The sequence below is a fragment of the Larus michahellis genome, chromosome 12 (genome assembly GCF_964199755.1).
Source record: "Larus michahellis chromosome 12, bLarMic1.1, whole genome shotgun sequence".
NCBI classification, from domain to species: domain Eukaryota; kingdom Metazoa; phylum Chordata; class Aves; order Charadriiformes; family Laridae; genus Larus; species Larus michahellis.
Genome location: NC_133907.1, coordinates 911,998 through 937,310, shown reverse-complemented (window position 1 = coordinate 937,310; position 25,313 = coordinate 911,998). Strand labels below are relative to the sequence as shown.

General features: G+C 46.2%; 1 protein-coding gene across 3 annotated transcripts in view; it reads right to left on the bottom strand.

The window, feature by feature from the left end:
- GNAS (GNAS complex locus) overlaps nucleotides 1–25,313 on the bottom strand; it is a 139,622-nt gene that overhangs the window by 72,937 nt on the left and 41,372 nt on the right. Inside the window, exons 1-2 of one of the 3 annotated variants that reach the window (XM_074604594.1) lie at nucleotides 17,403–18,515; nucleotides 13,711–13,783 (exon numbers count right to left, since the gene is read on the bottom strand). In XM_074604594.1, coding sequence (XP_074460695.1) covers nucleotides 13,711–13,783; nucleotides 17,403–17,541 — 212 coding nt within the window. In that variant the 5' untranslated portion in view covers nucleotides 17,542–18,515. Of the gene's footprint in view, nucleotides 1–13,710; nucleotides 13,784–14,302; nucleotides 15,253–17,402; nucleotides 18,516–25,313 lie in introns of those variants that run through there. The other 2 variants (XM_074604595.1, XM_074604593.1) reach the window with 2 other exon arrangements.

Sequence of the window (25,313 nt, the reverse complement as noted above, 5' to 3'; positions counted from 1 at the left end):
TTGTATGCCTTCATTAATTCAATTTATCCTTAAATCTAGAATTACCTAGTATTGTTTTTAGTTCTCACATTAAAAGCAACAAGTAACCTACTGCCAGCTGACTCAAATTTACTGCAACTGCAGTCGGTGAGTAACGCACCACCCCTCTCACACAACAAGAGTTGGCAAAACCCAAGTCTTCTCAGGCATGCACTCCTTTGGGTCTGCGATGCAGGCAGCCAACATCCAGACTGTAATTCAAAATGTGTATGTTCTCTAAACAGCTTAAAGTATCACACTACCTTTAAAACACCCCGTGCTCCTGCGGAAGCAGGATAGCAAAAAGTCACCTTGCAACGATAGCTGTGAATTTGCACACCGAGTCTTCATCTGTTGTGTATATCTGCGTCACGCAGAAAATGCCCCCAGTATTATACTGTTTCTTCTAGTCCATTTTATCCTGAACAATGGCAAAATGGAAGCCTCCTGACAAAAGCACCTACATGGACACCCAGTGTGGGACCTCGCACAAATCGCCCTGTGTGCGGGAGCCTCCCCATGCCTGAAGCATGTCCGACACATGCACGTGTCTTCCACGGGCACCGATGTCTCATTCGGAACACTCCCTGGTTTGTGCATAAATAGAACCAGGACTCGACATCCCCCCATTCCTGACACATTTGCAGTACATCCCTTTTCTACAACTCTCACCCAGAAGTGGACAAGCCTGTTTCTAAGACCACCACCTTCAAGAAAAAACGAGTGGGATGGAAAGCATTACACTGTGCCTGGGGGACAGCCTAATGCACAGACAGGCACACACCCCGGTGACTCCAGACAGACTGTGACTGAGGGAAAGCGAGTGTTCACAGTGTCAGAACCTGCTTTAAAGAAAACACACCGGAGTTAGTCACTGCTTTTCAGCAGTTAGCTACAGAATTTAAAATTACCTTTTCCTAGAGACAGTCATGGGCAATGGTGTCCCAAAGTAAAATGAATTCAAATTCAGGCAATCTTAATTCAGATACTTCATAACTTATTTGTTATATGCAATGTAACAATTGTTATATTGCATATATATATACATTGCATATAATTGTCAATAATGTTGCTTTAGTCAGCCTACATGTAATAAATAATTTTCTTTTTGAACCAAAATGAAGCTACCATAGAAACTTGAAAATCTAAATCCAGAATAATTTTCCCAAATCAGATTTCATTTTCATTACAGTATCTTTTGATACGCTCTTCTGTTTGCTGCTCAGATCGCCTTTCACACAGGGGACAGAACATAAAAATAAGCTTGACTTATTGCATCACAGCATTATCAAGTAATAAAGGACCTACACACAATCTATCACACTTCTAGTTTGGAAGGCCTTCCAGGTGATAGATATTTTAATGAAACTCAGCACACTGCAGGTGCACCAGCACGAAATGAACGGATAGTGATGGCTACCTATCAGCAAACACAAAGACAAAAATCTTCCCAAACCTCCCAGTTAATCTGCAGTTTGACTAGAAACACCGTAAGTCAATGCAGCTCAGAGAAAGAAATACACACACCGAACGAACTCCTGCCCTCTTGGGACTAAATCCTGCCCTCTGCTCAATGAAGCTTAAACACAGTCGTGCTTCGCTCACTGAAAGGAAAAAAATCCAGTCTTTATTTAATAACCTTATGATTGCTTGATTAGTACTTGGAAAATAAAAAACACTAGTTAAGTGCTAAATATTATTAGCTTTTTCAGGGCATCAGCTCTAAACTTGCCACTCCTCATTTCCTTCTCTCATAACTCTTTTCATTCATGTCATCAGGAGGCATCTTATTTTCAGCAACTACTCCATTTTTTTTTTATTTTTTTTTTTAAATGCTGCTGGATGTACAGAACTACTGTTGAGGTTGCTTGGCAACTAGTGAGATGTATCAGAAAGAGAGATAAGGTCCAGAATGAATGGAATTGAAGAGAACTATATTTGGTTTCATTAAGAGATACTAATGCACTCAAACCATACCAATTTGAATTCTCCACACTAACGTGAAATTTTGCTATTTCTTTCAAAATACAGACATCCATAATCATAGAGTCCCACTAAATCCATTAAGCCACCTCCTCAGGCACACACGTGTCTGCCTGTTGAGAAGAGACTTGAGAAGCAGGGCTTTTACCTGGGTTAGCAGTTTGGTGGGGCAAGCAGCAGTCAGGAAACACGCACACTGAAGTAAATATTTTGAAGAATTTCAGGCCAAAGGGGACAGTTGAACACTTCAGTCTGCCTTTCAGTGTCCCGTAAACCACCGTGCTTTTCCATACACTTTAGTATCAAACTGAAATTTCAAGCGAAACATCTTTCCTGAAGGTCACAATTCGGAACGGGATGAGACTGAGCACCCAAACCTCCTGCAGTGGCAGAGATGGGATTACAAAAAGTCTGCCCTAATTGTTCAAGGAGGTCAAAAAAAGCCTTATGCAGCAGAAGATGGAAACAGGCCCCTCCTAGTGAGAGAGTTTCTGTCTCAAGCTCTTCAACTGCATCATGTCAGTAAGAATCAACCAGTCTGGCACAAAAGAGGATCTTCTAACATCCCCTCAGACCCTGCCCAAGCCCTGGTGCTTCAGAGCAAGTGAAAACAGACAAAACCCAACTAGCAAACTATCTGATGGGAAAAACAAAACCAAAAGTCAACCCCCCGTGCTCCCCCACCTCTCTGATGCCCGCAGGCAAGCACAGGTTTCAAAGCCTCAAATACCAACACAGAATTGCATCTATCATAACGATGGTCAGGGTAATAAAAGAAAAAAAAAAAAAAAAAAAAAAAAAAAAAAAAAAGGCCAAAGCTGCAAAGGCAGCAGACTAATCCTGGCCCATGGAGTGGGCTTTGTGCTCGCCACTGCAGGGGCGGCCACCACGAGCACGCACGCCCGCGGCAGGGAAGCTTCGTCTCCAGAAGCTGGATTGAAACGCAGTTTAAAAATAAATCTGTCCTTCCCCGAGACTAGTAGGCTTTTTATTATTTTTTTAATAATGTGTGCATATTAATTATTACTTATGGACATCATCTAAGACTACTACTTCAGTCCGCTTTTCCTTCCCCCTTTCTCCCTCCCTCCTCCTTCTGGGCAACACTTTTTATGTTTCCAAAGTATCAACAACATTGTGAGGAAAAAAAGCCAGACAATATGTTGCCTACGTTATTTCAAAGTGTGTTTTCTGACTCCCTAGAATTGTGCAGAAACACTTTACTAAACTCAGTCTTTTTACTTTTTCTAGCCCTTTATTTTCCAGCGGTGTCAAAAAGATACTGAGGTAACAGAACACTATGGAGTTCTTCAGTGACCAGCAGAAGGAAAGTAAACACACGACTGCATAAGATGCAACTACATAAAATGAAGACTGTCCAATTAAACGAAGGCAAAGCACAGGGGCAGCGAGGAGCACCCTGAATTCCCGATGGTTTGGTGAAATTAGAGTCCAGTGACACACTTCCCTCCCATTTTCAGTTCAAGAGATTAAAAGGCGAAACAGTTACATTTGCAATTTTTAAGTGTCTTATGCATAAGTTATGGAACGTATTTTTATCTACAGTGTTCAGCATAAAGCAGAATGTGTTCCTATGAGTAACTATTTTGAAACAACATTAATCATTTTTTACATACCAAAAGTAAAAGGTTGCATCTAATTTACAGGCATTTATTTTAGTATGCTTCAAAACCCAGTACTGAAAATCCACTAACTTCCTACTCTATAGAAATTTAACAACAAAAACCCCAAGCAGCCCCATAAAGCAAATCTCCCTGTGTAACGTTGAGACAAACTATCAGAGACATTTAACTTAAATCCTTCCCGACACTGACCTCTTCAAGCTCTGTGTGGAACACGCGGAGTGCAGGGAGCGCAGGTGGGGAGGGGAGCGCTGGAGCTGGGTCACGGTGTCAGCCGCTTTCCCCCCAACCCCCGTACTTAACTGAGCCTTTCTCCCTTCCATTTTCTCACTCGTTTAAGGAAAAAAAAAATAATAATTTCCTCAGCTTTGCATTGTGCTTATTGTTTTTTTTCATGAACAATGTAGTGCTATGATTACATTCCATTTTGGAAAAGCAAAAAAATAAATGTAAATAATAAAATCTTTTCAGCAAATAGCTATGTCCTTGTGATTATTATCTTTTGCTTATTAAAAAAAAAGTTATTACAACTGTAAGTTTTCCTCTTAATCTTAAATGGTCTTTAACTGTTAAAAGCAACAAAAAAAATGTGAAGTCATGCCAATCGCTGTTATGCAATTAAAATTCATAAAACCAATTATTCTAGTTTTTCCACAGTAATGCCACGTTAAATCAAATTTAGCTAGCGTATGTATTTTTTAAGTTATTTAAATTATCAGTGTTAAAACAGGTATACACAGTTTTCTGAACTTACTGTGCTAAGAGTCCCATTACACATTTTTATCTATTAAAAAAAAATAATCAAGCAAGACGTGAGCACAGCATTCTTTCTCATTACAAACTTAAGGAAGAAGCTTACTTCGCTGATACCCATTTATTTCATTTTCTAATTAACATGATTATTTATATTATATAGATAATTGTATTGGCAAAACAGAACTAAAATGCCTTGAGGGAAACAGAAGCGTATCTATGCCCGTAGACCTGCAGAGAAGCAGCGGGTGTCTGAGTCGCGATGGCGAGGAAGGGCGAGCGAATCCCCGCCAGCTGCGAAGGCGCCGTCAAGGCGAGGTCTGCGGGGACGGCAGCAAACCTCGGGGGACACTGCACACCTCCCGCTCCCCCTGCAGCCCCGCTCCCGGGAGGCTGCCAGGGTGCAGCTGGGAGAGATGATTATTTTCTGATGCCTTAACTAAAAAGACAAGCGAACACAATGAGTTACTAAATAGCCCCTTGGAGAACACAGTCAGCAACAGGTAGGTAACGGAGAAGGTCTCAAGCCTCCTCGCGCTTTTGCAATAGCCAACACCTCAAAAGAGCTCATCTCAAGACATTCCACTACCGCATTCCTCAAAAAGTGGATAATTTTGCCCCTTAGCTGTCAGAAACATACCTCAATGTATTGCTGTTTCTAAGTAAGTAAGCTCAGCTGTAAACAAGTAATTCTCATTAATTGCATGTTTACATTAGAGTACAGTTGGAGAAATAAATATTAAAAGCTGGTGCAGCTACACTTGCACTGTATCCTAAATACTCTTGCATTTACTAGGAAGTCAAGATTCAATCGCCAAAGTAAAATAGAGGGCATGTTATTTTCAACATCAGGATTCAAGTTATATTTAAAGAAAACCAAACCCTCATCAGTGGAAATTCCTTCATTTCAACTTGAGAGCTCTGAATGACCAAGATGAAGCTGAACGATTTCTGTATCTCAGCTCTTTATCAGAGGTGGGACTTGGGCAACCCTGATACACAAACGCATGATACATCTAAAAATAAAGATAGAGATTAATTTGCTTGCTGGATTATACTTCAAAGCATTAGCTATGCCTGCCTTGATCTAGGAGACACTCGGGAAGGATGCTTACAAAACTGGAACAAGAGTAGTGATTTTCATGTTTAAAAAAGAATAAAAATAAATATCCCTCAGAGCCCCCCAGCCCCAGAGAACAGCCAGGGCGCTTCCTGGGGGTTACTGCCCCTGCCCCGCAGGGAGCAACACGAGGCTGGAAGCCCCATCCTAAGGAACAGGCACCAACACTCCGATCCAGATTGCTAGAAGGAGCTCAGAAAGGCACAGCTTCTATTAATAATAAATTATATCTTGTACATACACAAACACACTAGGTTTTAACATAATGAAACTGAAAAAAATTTCCCAGCTGGAATGACTGGCAACAGATAAAAGACAGCTTGTAATGAAGTAAGGGGAATCCTCAGGGATTGCGATAACGTGAAGGTATAGCTTTAATACCAGAAAGGTGTTCCACAGGCTTAAAGTATTCCGTTCATAATAAATGGATAAATCAGCAAAAACATTTTTTACCAGGAAAATCAGGATACTGCCCAGTCTGCCCATCCAAAATACATGGGACAAGAAGAAATCCAGTGAGATGCTATAAAAGAAAATTCTTCACATAGTACAGATTCTGTAACACTGGCTAGAGAAAAGGTAATGACTGCAGCTTTAGTCCTTGAGAAGAGTTGGGGTAAACCTGATACACTGACTTTTTTTTTCAGAAGGACAGTAAAGTGTACAATACAGATATGTATTTAATATTCTCCATACGGAGTTCTATTTTTGAAGTTACCTAAAGTTTGTTGGGGTATTTAATATAGTTTGCGATTTATTAAATAACAAGTTAAATAGAGTATGTACTAGTAGATGTCTGCTTAAGATAAGAAAATGGAGAAGAACACACCCCTTCCACTTTAACTCATGAATGTGCAGATTAAAAATATTTCAAAAAATATTCAGAATTAATTGAGGAAGAGTAGGACTTTTTTTAAGCTGTTTTCTCTCAGTCTCACTCTCTCTCGGACACTGTTGCCCAACTTCAACCAAACCTGAAGGATGGCTGCTGTTGCACAGATTAAGTTCCAGAACCAAAGTCAGAGGTTGAGTAAAAGAGAGACCAAAATTAGTGCTCCAGTGAGGAGAAGCAGGGAGAGTTTACGTAGACCTACACCAGCCCCAGCACACGCGGACTTCTGCCCAGGTAGCAGGATGAGCAGAAAAAAGGAAGATAACGCCGGAGTATTCAGGGGTGAGCGCTGCAGGGGCCATGGCCGAGAAGGAGCACCGCACAGGCGGGAGGCGAGTACCACGGGGAGAACTGCCGACCGCTGCAGGAAAGATTCGGGAGACGCAGGGCAAGTTACACAAATCAGACTTCATTATCTCAGCTACCCACAGAACAGCTTCTTTTCTGGTTTGAGAAGGTAAAGGGAAATTTGCAATTTTGTAAAACAGGATTTATTTCCATTTTGTTTGTTTTTACCAAAACTATTGGGTAAAATCCCACATCTACCATCAAAAGTCAAAATCCTCCCAGACCCATTCACAATGTTTTCCACGCAGTTAAATCTTAAACTCTCTTCTGTCTCTCTCTTTTGCTGCTCAGATTACATCACTCACACTTACTCCACTATTCATAGTCATTGCTCTCTGAGCTTTCTACAACTCTAACTATAAAGCTTTCCACTAGGTTGATAGCTGCCTATGCATACTTAAAAAGCTTTTGTGAAATTTAAACCTCAAAACAAATAAAACTACTGCCATATTTTTGGCCAGTCCCTTTACACGCCAAATCATGTCTGCAGTATATGCTAATTTAGCTTAAGGGATGAGTTTACTATTGGTTTTTTTTGTTGATGTTTTTCTAAATCAGAAAACTGAAATATTTAACTGAAAGCACAAATGTCAAGTTGCAAGGCCAGGAACAGCAATTCAGAAGACAGAGAGCTCTCAACGTGCAACAGCATAGGACTGGCAGTTTAAATATTGCTTTGCTAGGAGAATTCAACGTTTCCCACCAACCGGTAAATACAGATGAGATGCACGCTCTGCTATGAGCAACACCTTGTTTCCCATGCAACTATAAAAATGAAGAATTTTTTATGTTCAATTCTCACTTTCCTTCTTTTACCTAAGTAAGAGGGTTTCTTGAAAAAGCAAACACAGCAAACAGGGAGTTGAAAATAAAGCATAATGTAAAAATGCAAGTCTATGCTTTCTTTCAAACCTCTGTTGTCATCTTTTCACCTATGGTTAGCCTGAGCCTACCACAAGCACGTAAAAACTGATAGAACTAACAAGCTTTTTAGACTCCTAAGATTCCTTCATGCATTGCTCTTCTGTCATACTGTCAGGAACATAAATAACATAATTTCGCACCCTCAAAGAAAATTTACTTCATTTGCACATGGAAATATTTTAATGGCTTGATTTCAGAATGCCTCTGGGCAAGGTACAGGAGTTATTCCATCGACTATTAGAATACTCAGTACCGCAGTATGTTAATACTCTTTGCCAAATAAGGCCCAGTGTAGTTATTACAAACTATCAGAATCTTCTAAAAACTCATCTCACAGTATTTAAAAAACACACCTTAGTAGTAGGTTTAAATGCAAAACATTTGCACGTGTTCCAGTGGAGAATATCTCCTACCTCAGGGCAAGATACCACAATAAACTTGAGAAACCCAAAATCTGGTCACTTTTTTCCTTATTTTTTTTTCATAACAGAAGGAAATATTAATGCTGCTTCATTAAGGTTTACTTTTTTACAGAATGGAATTTCCCCCTTTGTAGAAATAAGAGTATTTCCAAAGAAAAGATAATGTCAAGCACATAAACACAACATTAAACATCCTAACAATTAAGGAATTTCTTGTTTGCTTAGGTTGTTTAACGTCACCTCCCATTTCTTTCAATTTGATGGAAGACAGTGATATTTAACTTGCATAAATATTTTGCATAAACTTTTACAAGCTATATGCAGCATTCAGTTCTTATTCATAGTATTTATTCACTGTTGGTATATTCTTGGCTTTTGACAAAACTCAATTACACAACTGTGTCAGTTCTCAGGACAAGACCTGAAATAGCCTGAAATGCACATCCTCCTCCCCTGCCCGCCCACACCTTCACTGTGTGTTCTAGGCACACATTTCGATCAAACCCTGTAACCAGTTTTCAGCTGGAACGGAACTTTTCAGAGTCTTGAACAGACATGCACACACAACTTTTCCAGCACTGTAACGCCTCATCTGGGTCCTGGAACAGGAGCCGAGGAAGAAAAAGTGCTGTCTGCCTGAAACCTGCAGCAGCTCCTGACATTCACCGTGATGCAGAGGAAGGAAGGAAGAAAGAAAGAAAGAAGGGGAAGGGGGGAAAAAATCACACGCACCAAGCCCCGCGCGCCCCCCCCCGCCAATTTTCAGTGTTACTCAAAGGGCAGGAAAAAATTATTTTTGTTGCCAACAGAGAAAAATACAATAAAGTCAGTTTGTTTCTTGACAAGAAACTGATGTGACCATTCTAAAAACAAGGTATTGATACACGAATCTAAAGGAACTGTAAAAACAGAGCAATACCATTTGTGTATGCAAACGAATAATAGCCATTAGGAGGGAATTCATTATTTTAAAAGACTTAGTTATAAACATTATACTTTTTCCTCACTCATAACATTAACTTCCCTTTGATAAAATCACACACACACAAAAAGACCAAAGTTAGAAAACAAAACACAGTATCAGATAGCAGAAAAGTTACTGAGACAGGAGGCTGACACCGACCAATGTGACCAGATAACATCATTTACTGGTTTCTGTGAAATAATGGTGGTGCTGCAGTACAGCTTTTGGTGGACGAGATGTACAAAGGAAAGACCAGAAAGCATCAGTAACTACTATTCCTTCCTCACAAACTACTAAATCTAGGTGAGAAAACAGAAAAAGTTCCAAACCTTTAGGAGGTTGACTTGGCTTTCTCAACTTACCCACTAAGAGAAAGTATTTTTTAAAAGTCGATGAGAAATACAAACATATTTGTCATCTAAGTCTTGAAAATAAAGCTATTCAGTTTTGCTTCTGCCGTCATCATTAACAGAACTGACATATACACAAAACTCCTATTCAACACTTCAACAGACTAGTTTAAGGAAGTGTCATCATTATACAACATCATTTGGGAAACTGAGGCTGAAATTCCCTATAACCTCCAGACTTCCTGGATCATAAATACTATCCAAACTTACTAATCACAAAGGCACATTCCCCTTATTTGTCAATCTTTGTAGTGGATTTCGTAAGTCACATTTCAACAATTTATTTCTATCTAAATATTTCTGCTTGTCCCAGTTTTTCCCATGACACTTCAGAACTGTCTATCGCCCTTGCCAATTTCCAGCTTTCTAAAATGGTGCATGACAATGACCCTCTCCTTAGAGCCTGTCAGCCAAACCCACAGCAATCACGCAGGGGAAAGAGGACTTAAAAAAAAAATAAAAAATTAAAAAAGTCAGTGAAAGGCCACCATCTCAGAAGCAAAGCACTCCAGCCCCAATATAACACAGAAAAGAGATTTTTTTTCCTCTTCAACCTGAACTATACATTTACATTAGTTCTTCCAGGTACATCCCTTACTCCTCTCCTCCCTTGCCCACTTCCAATCCTTTCTGGTTCATAAAGACTGGTATCTGAACTGCTGCACGGTCAAAAAGAGAAGGGTTTAGCTCCACTTTATCAGCAGACAGATGCTCATAAAACACAGCCCGCAACGGCAGAGACCTGCTCCTCTCGAGCAGCCTCACAGAGAGAAGCTGAGGAGGGAGGGAAGGCAAGGAAGGGAAGTCACGGGCTCCCCGCTACAACAAGCCAAATCTAAACCCTTTCTACATCACAAGGGGCTCTGTTGTTGGCAGTAAGGCAAAGAGGAGAAAATTTGGTTGATATGGAGTCTTCGTTATGCTTAAAATGCAGCATGTTAAGGATGAGGCACCCTGGAAGAACCCTGTGGGGAAGCCACACTGCCATTATGAAGCTGCTGTAGGAAGACGTTGGTTGATGGCAGGGCCAACTGCAGCCATCCTGCAAGAGCGGGCCGCGGGCTAAGCCCTTCTGAAATCTCCACCCTAAAAACCTATGCTGCAGACCATGCCTTGCTTCTCCAGTATTCTACTCCGCTTACCAATGCCACAGAGCTGCTACTTCCCACACACCACCTTCACAACAGGAACAAAAAAAAATAATAGGTATTTATGTCTCTAACTCAACTACGGATTATAAAAGGAAATTGAAAAAATTTTAAAGTCTTTACTGTAGTTAACTTGGGTAGGACTTTAACCACTTTCAAATCCACCTTAGCACTGTTAACTACCAAGTACGTTAATTACGTGGAACACTTGATTCCATACAGTTCCTCAAATAATTAATTAGCTAAAGCGATCAAGGATTGGAGTCCCCAAGGGAAACTCTTCTAGTTCTGCAGAACTACACAGATTTCACCTCGTTAAATGCTACAACTCTACACGAGGCCAATTCACCTAAATGCACAACAACTGTCCCTTCATCTACGTAGCATCAGAATCCTAAAACCAAAAAAAAAAAAAATAAATCCCCACACTCACTGAAGGAAGTTCGTGCACTTAGCAGTGGAAATCCTGTTTAGTCACCAGCAATGAAGAAGAGTATGCAAGTAACACTAAAGAAAAACTTCTGATTCGCAGCACATTAGACATCGTTCATAACAGGTATCCTCTCTACTTCAAACATCCATTATCACAGGGCAACCAAATCAAAGGCAAACAAGTTTTAGGCAGGACTTTAAACTGGACTTCTTTCAAGCCACATGAATAAGCTGCACTAACAGAAATAATTCAAAACTACGGTTACATACAAGGACACTAACATTAAAAAGTATCTCTTCATCTCCAGCATACTTCAGCTTTCACAACCTCTCTGCTGTTATTCATCACATCAACTGCGGTGGTGTATGCAAACAAGTTTATGTTCTAGAATGACTGATAAGAACATCAAGAGAAGTAATGCTTCTCCTACTCTTCCAAAAAAACTCCATGCTGTCTCGCTCATTAGCTGAATCCCACATCATTTTTCCACGAGGTAAGCAGGGCACAAAGGGAATGAATGAGGCAAAAGGGATAGCAGGGAAAGCAGGACAAGGCAGGGAACAGTTAGCTACTTCGAAGAAGTATACAAGTTACTTTAGGACTAACGTGTAACTTGCAAGAACTTCAAAACACTGAAAAACAGCCTTCTCCCCCATGTAAAGTGTATGTTATGATCTACCGATTATTTCTGGCAATAAAAGCCTAAGACTAGATGCATTATAACTTCTTGTACATGTTACATATATCACTTTTTAATTTGATTTTTATGCACCTGGATGTTCTGATACATACCACCCACAAAAGGACAAGCACAAAGGACTGACTGCAAGATGACATGCCATGGGGTGTACAACCTGCTGTTCCTGAGCCACGTGCAGCTCCCTGGGGATCCAAGCATGGCTCCCGGGGGGGACTCCAGGCAACCCAGGCCCTCGCTGTGAGGGGGCAGAAGCCAGCGAGGCTCCCGAGGCCAAATTTGCCTTGTTGCCCTGGAATCCAGCTGCACGCCCAGCTCAGCCCCAACCTAGCACACAGAAGTGAGATGCTCGAGGAAGACACCGCCGCTGCAAACCCCAGAGCGTGTCCCAGCTCCTCCCCAGCTCTGCAGGTTTCATGTAACGGGTCTCCGGGCTACCAATTTTGCACAAATTTGGGTATGCAGCTTGCAGGGTTGAGAATGGGATCTACCCATGTAATTTATTACACAGCAGCAGCATTCCTTTAAGAACACCCATAGGCTTAGAAAAACTTTGAAGAACTGTCGGTTAAATAGATTGATACCTTTAAAGGTGCCAGGGATCCTTGACTTCCACTTTCATCGATGAACTTTTAACTTAGCACCTAATGTTGACAGCTGCTACATCAAAGTCAACTTACACAAATCTTTCGAGTCACTCAAGTCTTTTAAGAGGTCTTTAGCAACAGAAGCTGCCAAAATAATGGAGACGATTTAGCAGTAACAGGATGCAGGACTGGGCACTTATGAAATAGAGCTGTCTTGGGTAAAGAAAATATTCCCCATAAAGGGGAGCTAAAAACATGTCGCACAGACTGTAATTTAGTTTGAATCAGTCTAAACTTTCTTCCAAAAGACTGTGTACCTTACCCTGAACTAGGATTTGGGGATTAGGAAGAAGTATTGTCCAGGCTCCTGGGCTAAACTTTTAGCTCAAACATTCTTACTAAAGAATTAGCTACTGAAAAACGAGTGAAAGCTCAATCTTCCCAAAAAGGTAGGATTCACAAAACAGATGATATTACGAGAAGCTAGAGGATGCCAATACAAAAATATTATGTTTGAAAACAAGAAAGACATAACTAGTAATAATCTAAAGAAATCAAACACAGAGAATAAGCTCTGAAATTCCAACACCTTAATTCAATTAGAATTAATTTAGCAGGTTTTGGTACACATGCACAAAGACACTTGCAAGCGTAAACTAACATGCAGAAGAATCTCGTCCTCCTCCCTAGCAAGGTTAGACGAAAAGTCAGCAAACACAAATCTTTCTCAGACAAAATAATAATTTCCATTTTCCTTATCCCAATGCCATTCCCTTCCTCACAACTATCACATAATTGAACAGATTTTAAGTGTAAACAAGAAAGGCTTTTAGAAACATAATTTAACACAAACATCTGGACAAGCAAACACAAGAGAAGAGAGAAGAAAATCTGACCTACTAACACACAGAATTAATAGTACAGACTCATTTTGTGAGGAGATAGAAACAAAAGCCTTACTTGCTAAATAAAGAAAACTGCTTTCATTTTGTACGCTAACAGGAGGCATGTTTACAGCAGGATGAATCAATGTGCTATAGCAGAGGTAAATCAGTGTCAGCCATGTTGTGAAAGGAACTGCAGTTAAAAAAACCCCCAAAACCCGAACCACAAAACTTAAGCCTTAATCAAATCAGCTATATAGAACCTTGATATAAATCATTTTATACCGTTAGCTCTTACTTATTATTGGTGCATGACTTCTTCAAGTTAATGTCTATTAATCTCATCTAAAAATACACATCCAAATTCTAGACACTGTGAAACAGTAGCAAGAAGGAAATATACCAAGATATAAAGCACCAGCAATAACTACTGTTCGGTGCAGACAGAAGGCATGTTGTAAAGTGAAAAAACAAATGCACTTACTCAGCATTAAATCCATTCACGTGCAAGATCCTCATCTGTTTGACTATTGTGCTTTTACCGGATTCACCAGCACCTAGAAAATGAAAGTAAATCAATTTCAGAAGGAAGCATGAGTGATGAAGGGACACACTACAATTTTTTCTTCAGGGTAAAAAAAAAAAAAAAAAAAAAAAAAAAAAAAATCAAGAAAGTTGGTTTTCTCAGTGCAAGAGTGAAAAGTGAAACAAAAAGAAATAATTGCCACTGGAAACTTCAGTTGTAGCTAAAAATAAATGCCCAGCTCAAGTCATGTGTCAGATCTGAATCTTGGATCATTTCACTGCCATTTTCCAGTGTCAACGTTAAAAGCAGATTGCAGGGTTTAGAAGGAAAAAGGACAACTTTAACATTTTATAGAGAACAAGGTAGGGAACGTCAAAATCTGCTTGCTTTGTCACCACTCTCTGATGGAGAGAAAGAATGACTAAAGTCCATGCTGAACTGAAGCATTTTTGTTAGATCCTTAAAAAATTTTAAGTTTGGCTGCGGTTATCATCACCCGGTCAAAAGACCGTAACTTAAATCGCAAGAAATAAAATACGTGGATACTCACATCTGAAAAAGGAAGGCATCCCCTCTGAGCCTCCACCCACAAAGCTGGAGAAAACTCCTTCTCTAATCTGTGTCTTGTAAGCAGCCTCCCACCCTCTCGACGTGTTCCAAATCAATCACACACGCACCCAGACACAGAGACCACCTTTTGTGGCTGCATGCTCCCAACAGCCCCACCGCAGCTCTCCGCTGACCCCCTTCTACACCGGCAGCACAAAACCCCGCTCCACTTTACTCCAGTTTCCATAAGTAGACGTATGCTATTTCTGCCGTGCTGCAAGGATGCCAGTGCACAGGGCAACCCATCTGCCTATAGCACCCGTTTTTCCACGCACGCTAAAAAGACTCAAACAGCAGCGTTTAATTGAGCTGTTCCACGCTGCCAGATCGGCAGCTTTCTATATAAAGCAAACATATTTTTGCAAGAGTAGTATCATAACCTGGCAAAATTTAGAAAGATTCCCCTTCGCATCTACCTCCTGGCTACTCGTTTATTCCTCTCATTAGCCTACGCCTCAACACCAGAGAAGGTATGTCTGTGGCAGAATGGGCACAGAGGTACAGTTTGTATTTACAGGATGCCAGGTCTCCACTAGCACACGCTGACAGCACAAGCCTCCATTTTGAGCCTTGTGTTCAAAACTGTATTTTAGCAGCTACATTTCAAAGTTCATTTTCTGACAGATACATCCCCCTCTGCTTTCTCCCTTCCTTCCCTTCTCTCTCGTGAATTCCTAATAGTCCTGCTCTTCTCTCCATAAAACCTGCCTGCATGTTTTGCCACCTTAATCCCAGAGCCTTGCTCCTTTTTCCCCTCCTCGTTCACTGATGTTTTGTAAGCACTTAGAGAGCAGTTTTTATCTACAACTCTTTACGCAAGTGCCACTTCTCCCCTAAACTACTATTTTATAACATACACACTCTGTCTCTTCAGGCGTACTGCATCCTGCAATAAAGGCCGGTGGCAAAACTCATCAAGAAGGAGTAAACTCTGGTTAAGATAGAGACTGGGTCCTCTTCACAACTAAGAACTATTCAGGAGTAGCGGGATATGCTACAGTCATACTTCCATTCAGAATAATAATGGAATTTCAGATGTAATTCTAAATCACATCTTATAAGTATTGGGAGCCAAAATCTTTACTTCGCTTAGGCCGAGAACAGGGGGAGACAGTTGTCGCTTTTGCTGTAAATGCGTACGGTTCGCTATTGACAATACCAGGTTCTCTGGATCAGATACAACACCAATGAAACAAAATGAAGCATTACATCTAAATTTCTATATTTGGCTACTCATTAAGGCCCTATTCTTGCCAACAATTCTCCATACATTTAACCTCACCACCTCGGAGCGTTCTACCAATTTCAGTGAGGCTGCTGGTGGCAGAAGGGGCAGACACACGCACAGTGGCAGGGCCTAAGCTCCTCACAACATTTAGCAGCTCTTCTTTGCTGTTAATCAAATCTGATGTGAAAACATTCAGAATACTTTCAAAGTACTTGGGTTTTTATTTCATGTGTCTTATAAAGGTAACATAATAATAGGGACGTGAGCTTTTTTATTTTTTTACCAGTGAGTTTGTGTTATACTGTCCACAATTCCTGACAGCTACTGTTAGAAACTGCAACAGCTGAACTATCACTTTAAAGCACACGCAGATGACCTTACAGCCATCGCTAAACACCCGAAAATTTTTATTTACAAGTATCTAAATTATTTTTCAGTCACCAAAACAAAAGAAAACAGAAGGAAAATGCAGGTGAGCCCATTACGTTTCTGTTTTCTGAAATTCTGCCTCAGATGAAAGTAACCCATCTGATGACAAACGGCTTCTGCGTATCTATGTAACGTTCAGCCCGAAATGTGGAAGTCCAAGACACTCCCCAAGAGCTGAAGCCCAGTTTATCCTGTTAAAGATTTCTGCGGGAGCCCTGGCAGGCGCCTCGGTTCTGCAGGTGCTGCTGTAGTCCCGGTCGCTCTCCATTTACTCTAAGCCTCTTTCTTCAAATTAGTATTTGAAAGGTTTCACTGGTAAGAGCACACTTCCAAACTCACAACCTTCAAACAGTCTGTTTTCTGCCTCGACAACAGCTGCCGGGCCGAGCCGAGGCCTAGCCCCTGCTCCATGCCAGACCTGCCAGGCGGGCACAGGCTCCGGGCGAGACCAGAGCACCGGGGCCTCAGCCACGAACCTCATTTTAAAACGCTACTTCAAAATACTTGGGAATAACGAGTCTGACAAATGTTTTCTTGTTCTCCCCGGTAACGATGTTTGGACCGTCCCCTCCCTCGAAGCCATAACCTGCATTTCTAAACCCATCTCCTGTAAAACACGACACTGGCAGGTCACCGAAATTAATCTCTGAAACGACGCCCGAAACCGAGCTCCGAGCGCGCGCTGCCCTCATTAGCGGTGCGCCGGGGGCCCGGCTAACGAGCCGGCCGGCGGAGGGAGGCCGTGCCCGGCCCGGCCCGGCCCTGGCGCCGCGCTCCCTCGGCCCCGGCGCTTCCCTCCGGGACCGACATCCTCCCTCCGCTCCCCCCGAACGATTCCCCGGCTTCCTCCCTTCCTCTTCCTCCTCTCCCCGGCCCGGCCGCGCGTTCCGCGGCTCCCCAGCCCCCGTCCAGGGGAGCGCCCCGGGCCGGCCCAGCCCCGGCCGCCTCCCTCTGCCCGCCCGCCCGCCGCCAGGCCGCGGTGACTGGCCTTCCCCGCGGCCGCTGCTCCGCTCGCCCGGGGCAGGCCCGCCGCCCCTCGGCGCCCGGCCCTGTTTATCTCCCAGGCTCCCCTCGGGCCCGCCGCTCCGGCATCGCCGGCCGCCTCCCGCCGCTCGGCCCCGCGGCCCGCCCGGCCTGCCGCCCCGTACCTGCGGGGCCTGCCCCGGCCCCCGGGGGGTGCCAGACCCGCCCGCCGCCGCCGGGCCCAGGAGCCCAGTAGGCTGCTCCGGACCGCCCCGCTCTCCCGGGCGGGTCCCCGCCGCCCCGGACCCGCCGGCCGCCCCCCGGGCCCGCAACCCCGGGCCCCACCTCTGCCCCCCGGCCTGGCCGGGCCTGGGGAGGGGGCGGCCCCCGGCCCGCCGCCGCGCTGCCCGCCGCCCCTTACCCAGCAGGAGGAGCCGGTGCGTGGCCCGGTAGACCTGCTTGTCCTTCTGCAGCTGCTTCTCGATCTTCTTGTTGGCCTCCCGCTGCGCCTTCTCCTCGTTGCGCTGATCCTCCGTCTTGCTGTTCCCTAAACAGCCCATCTTGGGGAGGGGGAGGCAGGGGACGCGGGGCGCGGGGACGGGAGGCGGCCGGGGCTGCCGGGGGGAGGGAGGCACTCTCCCGGGCTCCCTTCTTCCTCCTCCTCCTCCTCCTCCCCCCCTACTCGCTGCTGTGGCGGCCGCTGCCCAGAGCCAGAGACATGGAGAGCGCCGAGCCCGGAGCCAGCCGAGGGGGGGCCGATGGCGATGACTCTGCTGCCGCTCCGCCGGGCCTCCTCCCCGGCCGCCGCGGCTCCTCCCGCCCCCCGCGCCGACCCCCTCGGCGCACCTTCCCCGGGGGCGGCGGGGCCCGCTGCGGAGCGATCCGCGGGGATCTCCGCGCCCCGGCCGGCCGCCGGCGCCGCTAGCGGGAACGGCGGTGCCCCCCCCCGCGCCGCGGGCTCGGGGACGGGTCCGGCTCCAGTGCCGCCCCCGGAAAAAAATAATCCTCTGTGGATCCGCAGGCGGGGGCTCCCGGCGCGGAAACCTCCCCGAGCGCTCGGCGGCGACGATCGGGAAGCGTCTGTGGCCGCAGCGCCGCGGGCTCACGCCAGCCCCGGCCCCGGCGCAGCTCGGTCCCGTCCCTCGCCGGACGCCGCCGGTGCTTCCTCCTCACCGGGGCGGGGGTCCAAGACAAGCCCCCCCTTTTTATTTTTTTTTCCCTCTTTTCTTTTTTTTTTTTTTTTTTTTTTTCCCCCTCTCTCCTCGCTGCTGCCGCCGCCGTCTCACATGAGGGCTCCCGGCGAACCAATCCTCTCCGCTCCTCCGCGGAGGCCAAACGCGCCCGTCGCCGCCGGCAAGGCCGCTCCGCCTCAGCTCCCCGCGCTCTCCCGCATCCCGGCTCCCCTCCCCCCGCGCTCCGGCCCCGCGGCGGGTGGGGCGAGCGGCGCTCGCGGCACCCTGGGAGCGCGCCGGCCACGTGACCGCGCCCCGCCCCGCCCCGCCCCGCGCGCGCCCGCTTCGAACGGCCCCGCCGCGCGCGGGGGGGGACCGGGACCCCGGGACCGGCGACCGGGACCCCGGGGCAGGGGCCGCTCGCAGGAGCCGCGGGCAGTTGGTGGATCCTGAACCAGCTTTAACGGGGCCGCCCCGGGGCGCCTCGCACCGCACGTGACAAAGAATCCCCGCAGGAGTGACCGCACGGAGCACCCGGGCGGGCAGACACCCATACATACACCCCATAGGTACACGCATACAGCCATACGTACACCCATACATACACCCATACACCCATACGTACACCCATATGTACACCCATACATAAACCCATACATACACCCATACGTACACCCATATGTGCACCCATACATACACCCATACGTAAACCCATACGTGCACCCATACGTACACCCATACACCCATACATACACCCATACGTACACCCATATGTACACCCATACATAAACCCATACATACACCCATACGTACACCCATATGTGCACCCATACATACACCCATACGTACACCCATATGTGCACCCATACATACACCCATACGTAAACCCATACGTGCACCCATACGTACACCCATGCATACACCCATACGTATATCCATACACCCATACGTAAACCCATACATACACCCATACGTACACCCATATGTACACCCATACATACACCCATACGTAAACCCATACGTACACCCATATGTGCACCCATACGTGCACCCATACGTACACCCATGCATACACCCATACGTACATCCATACACCCATACGTAAACCCATACATACACCCATACGTACACCCATATGTACACCCATACATAAACCCATACATACACCCATACGTACACCCATATGTGCACCCATACATACACCCATACGTAAACCCATACGTGCACCCATACGTACACCCATGCATACACCCATACGTACATCCATACACCCATACGTAAACCCATACGTAAACCCATACATACAGCCATACATACACCCATATGTACACCCATATATACACATGTCCTTCCATCCACCCGTTCCCCGGATGGATGCTGAACACCCGCCCGCTGACCCGCGGGACGGCCCGCAGGCGCCGGGGCGCAGGGACTCCCAGGGAAACGCATCCCCCGTGGGGTCCCGGGGCCGGCAAAGGCCCTTCGAGACGTGGGGGCACCGGGGGACACCCTGAGGCACACGGTTGCTTCTACACTTGGCGTTACCAGCTCCCTACCTCTGTTTTCCTTACTGAAATTGTTTTTGAAACCTCACTGTACACATTACCGGCAGCACTCATGCACGCGCTCACCAGCCACCTCTGCAGAACAGAGAGCGGTGCCCCGCTCTTGGTAAAACCCCGTTCCCTGAAACGCACGGGCAGCTCTTCTCCGCCTGCCTTTACCATACACAAATTATTCATCCTCATTTGCAAAATTCAGTTACCGATAACACCATTCCCAAGAACACACCTTCCTATGTCATCTAGTTACTATATTTAGAGCCACCTACAGTAAAATAATTACGTGAGGAGAGCAAACAAGCAGGAGGTCACAGTTAGTGTCACCAGATACATCTGTTCAGCTGCCCCCGCTGAGGGAGGGTGGCCCTTGGGAGACACGGGGAACGCCACCAACAAATCCCAGTCTTTGAGGGTTTATTGGCGCTTTCTGTCTATTTTTAATGTCACAACTTTGGGTACACGAGGCCTGAGGGCTTTGGGGTCAGTGGAGAGGCTCCTGCTGACTTCTCCAGGCGTTGCTTTGGGCCAAGGCAGTTTTAAAAAGGTCTGAGAGAGACTTGGCTCAGCAATGCCCAGCCTCATCTGAAGCAAAGGTTATGACAATTCCTTGTCTTTTATATATTTGTATTGTTTCCACATAATACACATTATGCAAATATACTTAACTGTGGCGTTTACAAGGTATACAGGAATCAATAAAGCAGAATTCAGACTGCAAATTATAAAACCTCATCACAGTTTTATGGCTCAGATATGATGAGAATGCAGGAACGCCAGCACCGGCCACCTCAGGCAGCAGGAGGATCTGCCCCAGGCTCCCGGTGCCGTCCCCTCCGGCCCCCCGCGGGGCCGAGGCAGCCTGTCCCCGGCCCCACACAGTTCACCACGGAACACACCAACAGGATAACAATTATTGATGGAGACACACAAAAGGCTAAAATCTTGGCGAAGCGTGCGCGGCGTTGGCGTAGGGACAGGTAAAAATGCTGAAGCGTCCGCCGAGGAGGGTGTCACCGCCGTGACGGTGAAAATTGAGGCTGCAAACTTGGCGACGCTCCTCTCTCCCGCACGGGGAGGAAGCGGAGGAGAGCCGGGCCTGCCCGCCTGGGAGCAACCCACAAGCCAACCCCGAGAGCACCCTCCGGCCGAGCTGCCGAGGAGCGGGTCAGTGACCACCACCCCATGGGGCACCTCACTGCAGGCCTGGGAACGCAGCTACAGCCCCGCGTCGCCGTCACCCCCGCTCCGGGGACCCCCGGGAGAGCCCCCACGCCCCGGTCGGGTCAGAGCCTCCCCCCGCGACCAGGCTTTGATCTTTTTCACTGAGCAGCCGCAACGCTGCAATTCCCCACAGCTCAACAAACGCTGTTGTAAGGATAATGGCTACACCTTGCTTTTTTTTTTTATTTATTTTTTAAATCTATGCATTCTTCTCCACTCTGTGATTCACTTGAGATTTATTATCTTTGTACATCTTTGTAAGAAATTAAGACCTTTCAGGTGATTTTTCTTTTTTCTTGCTGAGGTTTTCAAGGGATTTTAAGTACTGGGAAAAAATAAACAGTGGGTGAATTTATATTAGAAAGGTGCAGAAGAAGTTCCGCCTGTGCATAGTACCTTGGAGGATTAAAATCTTATGCAGAAATAGGAAGTACGTGTGATTTATTTTTTTTTAAGGAGCCTCCATTACCCAACGCACCGTCCTGCTGTCCTGCCAATTCCCAGCGCCACGCTGAGCAGTTCCAGCAGACTTCCCTCTTCCAAAAGCAGGGGTTATCTCTGGGACAGGTTGACTCCTTCAGTTCAAGGACATTTTTTAACAGCACGCGCGGTACATTTTTGTGCATTGATACTCTCTGGTTCGAAGCTTGTTACATTTTTTAGCTTTAGAAATAGAAGGGCCTTCATCCTGGGTCACAGAAGTGACGGGCAGTTGCGTATCAGACCCATCAATCTCAATGTATTTAATCCCCAGTAACTTTGTCTTTTCGTTAGTTACGGATGAGGATACGTTACGGTTCTGATTTAGCCCTCGATCCGTGTGTTTCACCTGCTCTGAGCGCCCGCAGGCTGCAGCGTCCCCGCCAGCCCTCCCTGCAGAACCCTTTGGACTCTTGGGAGAACGAAACTCGGTGATAAAAACGGAGACGGTTTCAAAGTCTCCAAATTACCCTTTGGCCTGCTGAACAAGGAACCCTCGAGTAATCTCAAGCCCATTTAAAGGAGAAACAAGCAAATTAAAGCCAAACAATAGTCTAAAAAGGAAAAACAAAGCAAACAGATCGGAATTGGAGCAAGAATCCAACGCGGGGTTCTTTTCAGCTGTCGCCTTTGCAGCAGCCAGAACAAAAATCACTTTAAAAAGCATTAAAAGGTAAACAAGGTAGGAAATGAAGCCGTTATCGATCAAGCCCAGGGAGGGCAAAGCAGAGCCATGGAGGAGCAGGACAGGTCTGTCTGCCGGGCGGGACAGAGCGAGCCCACCCGAATGCCACGGAACGAGCATCACAGGAAGAAATTAATGCAGCACTAACGTATTCAATAAGGAAGAAACACAAAATACTTAACTACAGATACTCCAAAGCAAACAGAATGAAAAGGAGATACTTCCCTCTCTGGCAAAGAAGAAGAAATTTTCCATACAGAAATTCTAAACTTGAGAGGGATTTTTGTTTTGTTTTAAAATAAAAACAAGCCCAAAGTCTACTAATAGAATTAACCAAGACCTTCCTTTAAACCAAACAAAAAAAAAAACCCTTGCGTCCCTCCTTTCACTTCGAAGCTTTTCCTCAGAAACACTAAAAGAGACTTCAAGGAACTCATGGGATTATGCAAATAAAACACCGAGTAAGAGCTTTTTACCCAGTAGCTTTTCTTATTTTCTCGCAGGTTTTTTTCTTTATATTCCTTCTCACTACTCGCGCGTTCTGCACTGCACTTTATTAAAAAGAAGCCCTCTTACATAAGAGAAGCAGCAGCACATCCCCGCTCTCCGCAGAACACAGATGGAATGCCGATTACAAAAAAAAAAATTGGAACAAGTCTTTTCTCAGACTTAGTTTCAATATTTGTCAACATTCACTGCAGACCTACCCCCGCCTGCAAACTTTCTCATAAAGAATTATTCTGCTTTAATCCTTGTTAAGTGTGGGTCACAAAGCCCAGGGAGGCAGCCGTAGTAGGGGCTGTTTTCTCAACACCGGGCTCGGGCTGGCTCCGGCATGGGAGCGCAAAGCAGGGAGCAGCGGGAGGCTCCCGCCCCAGCACGGGGGGCTGCCCGGCGCCGTCCCGTCCCCACCCCTGTCCCCGTCCCCATCCCCGTGCTGCCCTCCGCGCTAATGGCATTAATCACTGACACTGCTCTCGCATTCTACGGCCGTAACAGGAAGGGGAATAAGAGGATTGTTAAAATAGTTCTTGCTAAGTTGTCACACAGGTTTTAATGTGCTGTAAACATTCCTCTCCTTCTTTTACGTTTTTTTAAGTAGAATGACGTTCAGGCTTTCACGCTCAAAATAACTTTACATTTTAGTGGTAGCAAACCACGATACTGCCGATACCAGAAGCCATTATTGGAGACGGTCTGCAAGGAAAACAGTGTTGAGATTTTGCTCCTCTGGCTCTGCACTGCTGAAGGCCTGAAAGTGTTCCCTTTCAGAAAGGGTATTTTCTCCCATCTTTTTCTTTAGATGGAAAAACGTTAAGCCGCGATCCTAAAATTACATACAGACACAATTATAGAATAGGGGTCTTTTGTACCCTACTTTTCCTGGAAGAATGCGGCTGTCTGGCAAACTAACAGCATCATTACTTCTTAACTGCCTTGCTGTTAAATCAGAGTGCCCCACACACCCCAGGGCAGTCACAGAATTTAGACCCTTTCCCAGTGCTCCAAATAAGTCTTTCTGGTGTTGGGTTGTTGGGTTTTTTTGTTGGTTCTTTTTTGTAGATTTTAGAAATGTATATAAAACAATCGATTATCTCAAAGTCCTTGGGTGTGTGGGACGCGGGCAGGCGTCGGGGCCAGGACCCAGCCCCAGCCCTCGGCTGGGTCACAACCTCTGGTCCCACACCGGGGTTTTGCCTCTGCCTTCACGAAACCATCAGAGACGCAGGACTGTCCCCCCCTGCGGACACGGCCCAGGGGGATGCTCACAAGACGTCCTCGGGGATCACAGAAGGCAGCGGGACCCTGGAGACCTGGCTTCGACCCGGCACCACGCCGTGCCTGACCTTGGACGGGCCACGGCCCCTTCTGAGCCTCTTTTCCCAACTCCCCTTTATCTGCCTCGCTCATACAGGTTGTGAGCTGTTTACTTCCGACATGTCTGCACAGTATCGAGAACAGGGAGCCCTGATCTCGCTGGTGACCTTTAAGCCCTTCTGCTACACGTTTCACCATAAAACAATTATTCAAAAGGGAAGCAATTTTTTTAATAGTCTGTCTTCCCTTCCTTAACACCTCTTTAATTCAGACTTTCTCAGCAACATGAGATGAAAAAATAGGCTCTGTTCAAAATCTTAACACTGTTTTTCTTAAATGAAAATGCTGAGAAAGCTGCTAGTATTCTTTGGAGTCCTTCTCCCAGGCCCTCCAGCAAAACCAGGGAAAGCTAGAATCAGCATGCTTGCTACATTCAAAGTACCAGACAAAGATACTTTTTATTTTGAAAACAGAAAAAAAAAATAAAAAATGCCTGCATGCTTCTCAGTCTTTCTTTGTACGCCATAAAGCGCCAAGCAGGGCAGAAACCCGGTGCCGTGTTCTTTTGCAGGTCACCTCCAGGTTTGCTTTATGCTCCCTGGTGCTACAATAACGAATTTGTTTTTCCATTGCCCGGTGCGTGCCCGCCTGTCCAAGAGTGACCCGTTCGCTGCTGAAGCCGGGGCTGGTTCCAGCTCCCTCTGCTCTGCGCACAGGCAGCCCAGACAGCGGCCAAGCCGGGGCCAGGAGCCCCCCCCAGCCCCGCACACCAGGCGCGAGGCAGGAGAGCCCCCTCCCCTGCGCTCACTGGGACCGTTCCCGCATCGGCTTGGGTGGAAAACCCGCCCTCAGCGCGGCCGGCAACCCGGGGGGCTGCGAGGGCCAGGGACCCAGCCACTGCCGCCATTGCTGCCCCCACCAGCTCAGCCCCCCACCAGCCCACCAAGAGAAGACGTGGGGGACCCACCTGCCCTCTGCCCACCCTGGGATGACAGCATGGGGACCCCCGTCCCGCGCCCGCTCGCCCAGTGGGCATGGGAAGATGGCGAGTCCCTTCTGGCACTGCAGCCCCGGGCGGAGGCAGGGCCCTCCCGCAGGGCTGCATCTCACTCCCTGCACATAAAATACACAGCGCGACATCTACTCTGAAAGATTCTTTCTATGAACTGGCGTTACTGAGGGATGTATATACTAACGCCATACACACGGGAGTTAAGGAAGATTTGTCCAAGGAACCACTTCCAGAGGAAGTGCTGGGCAGCCACATTATTTGTTTTGTTTAAAACGATTTCAGGCTTGATAATGCCTCTTTATCAAAACTACACATGTGCTGAGCATGCACAGTGCCGCGTGTTGTGAGGCGTACAGGAAGGGGTGGATTTAATTTATTTCTT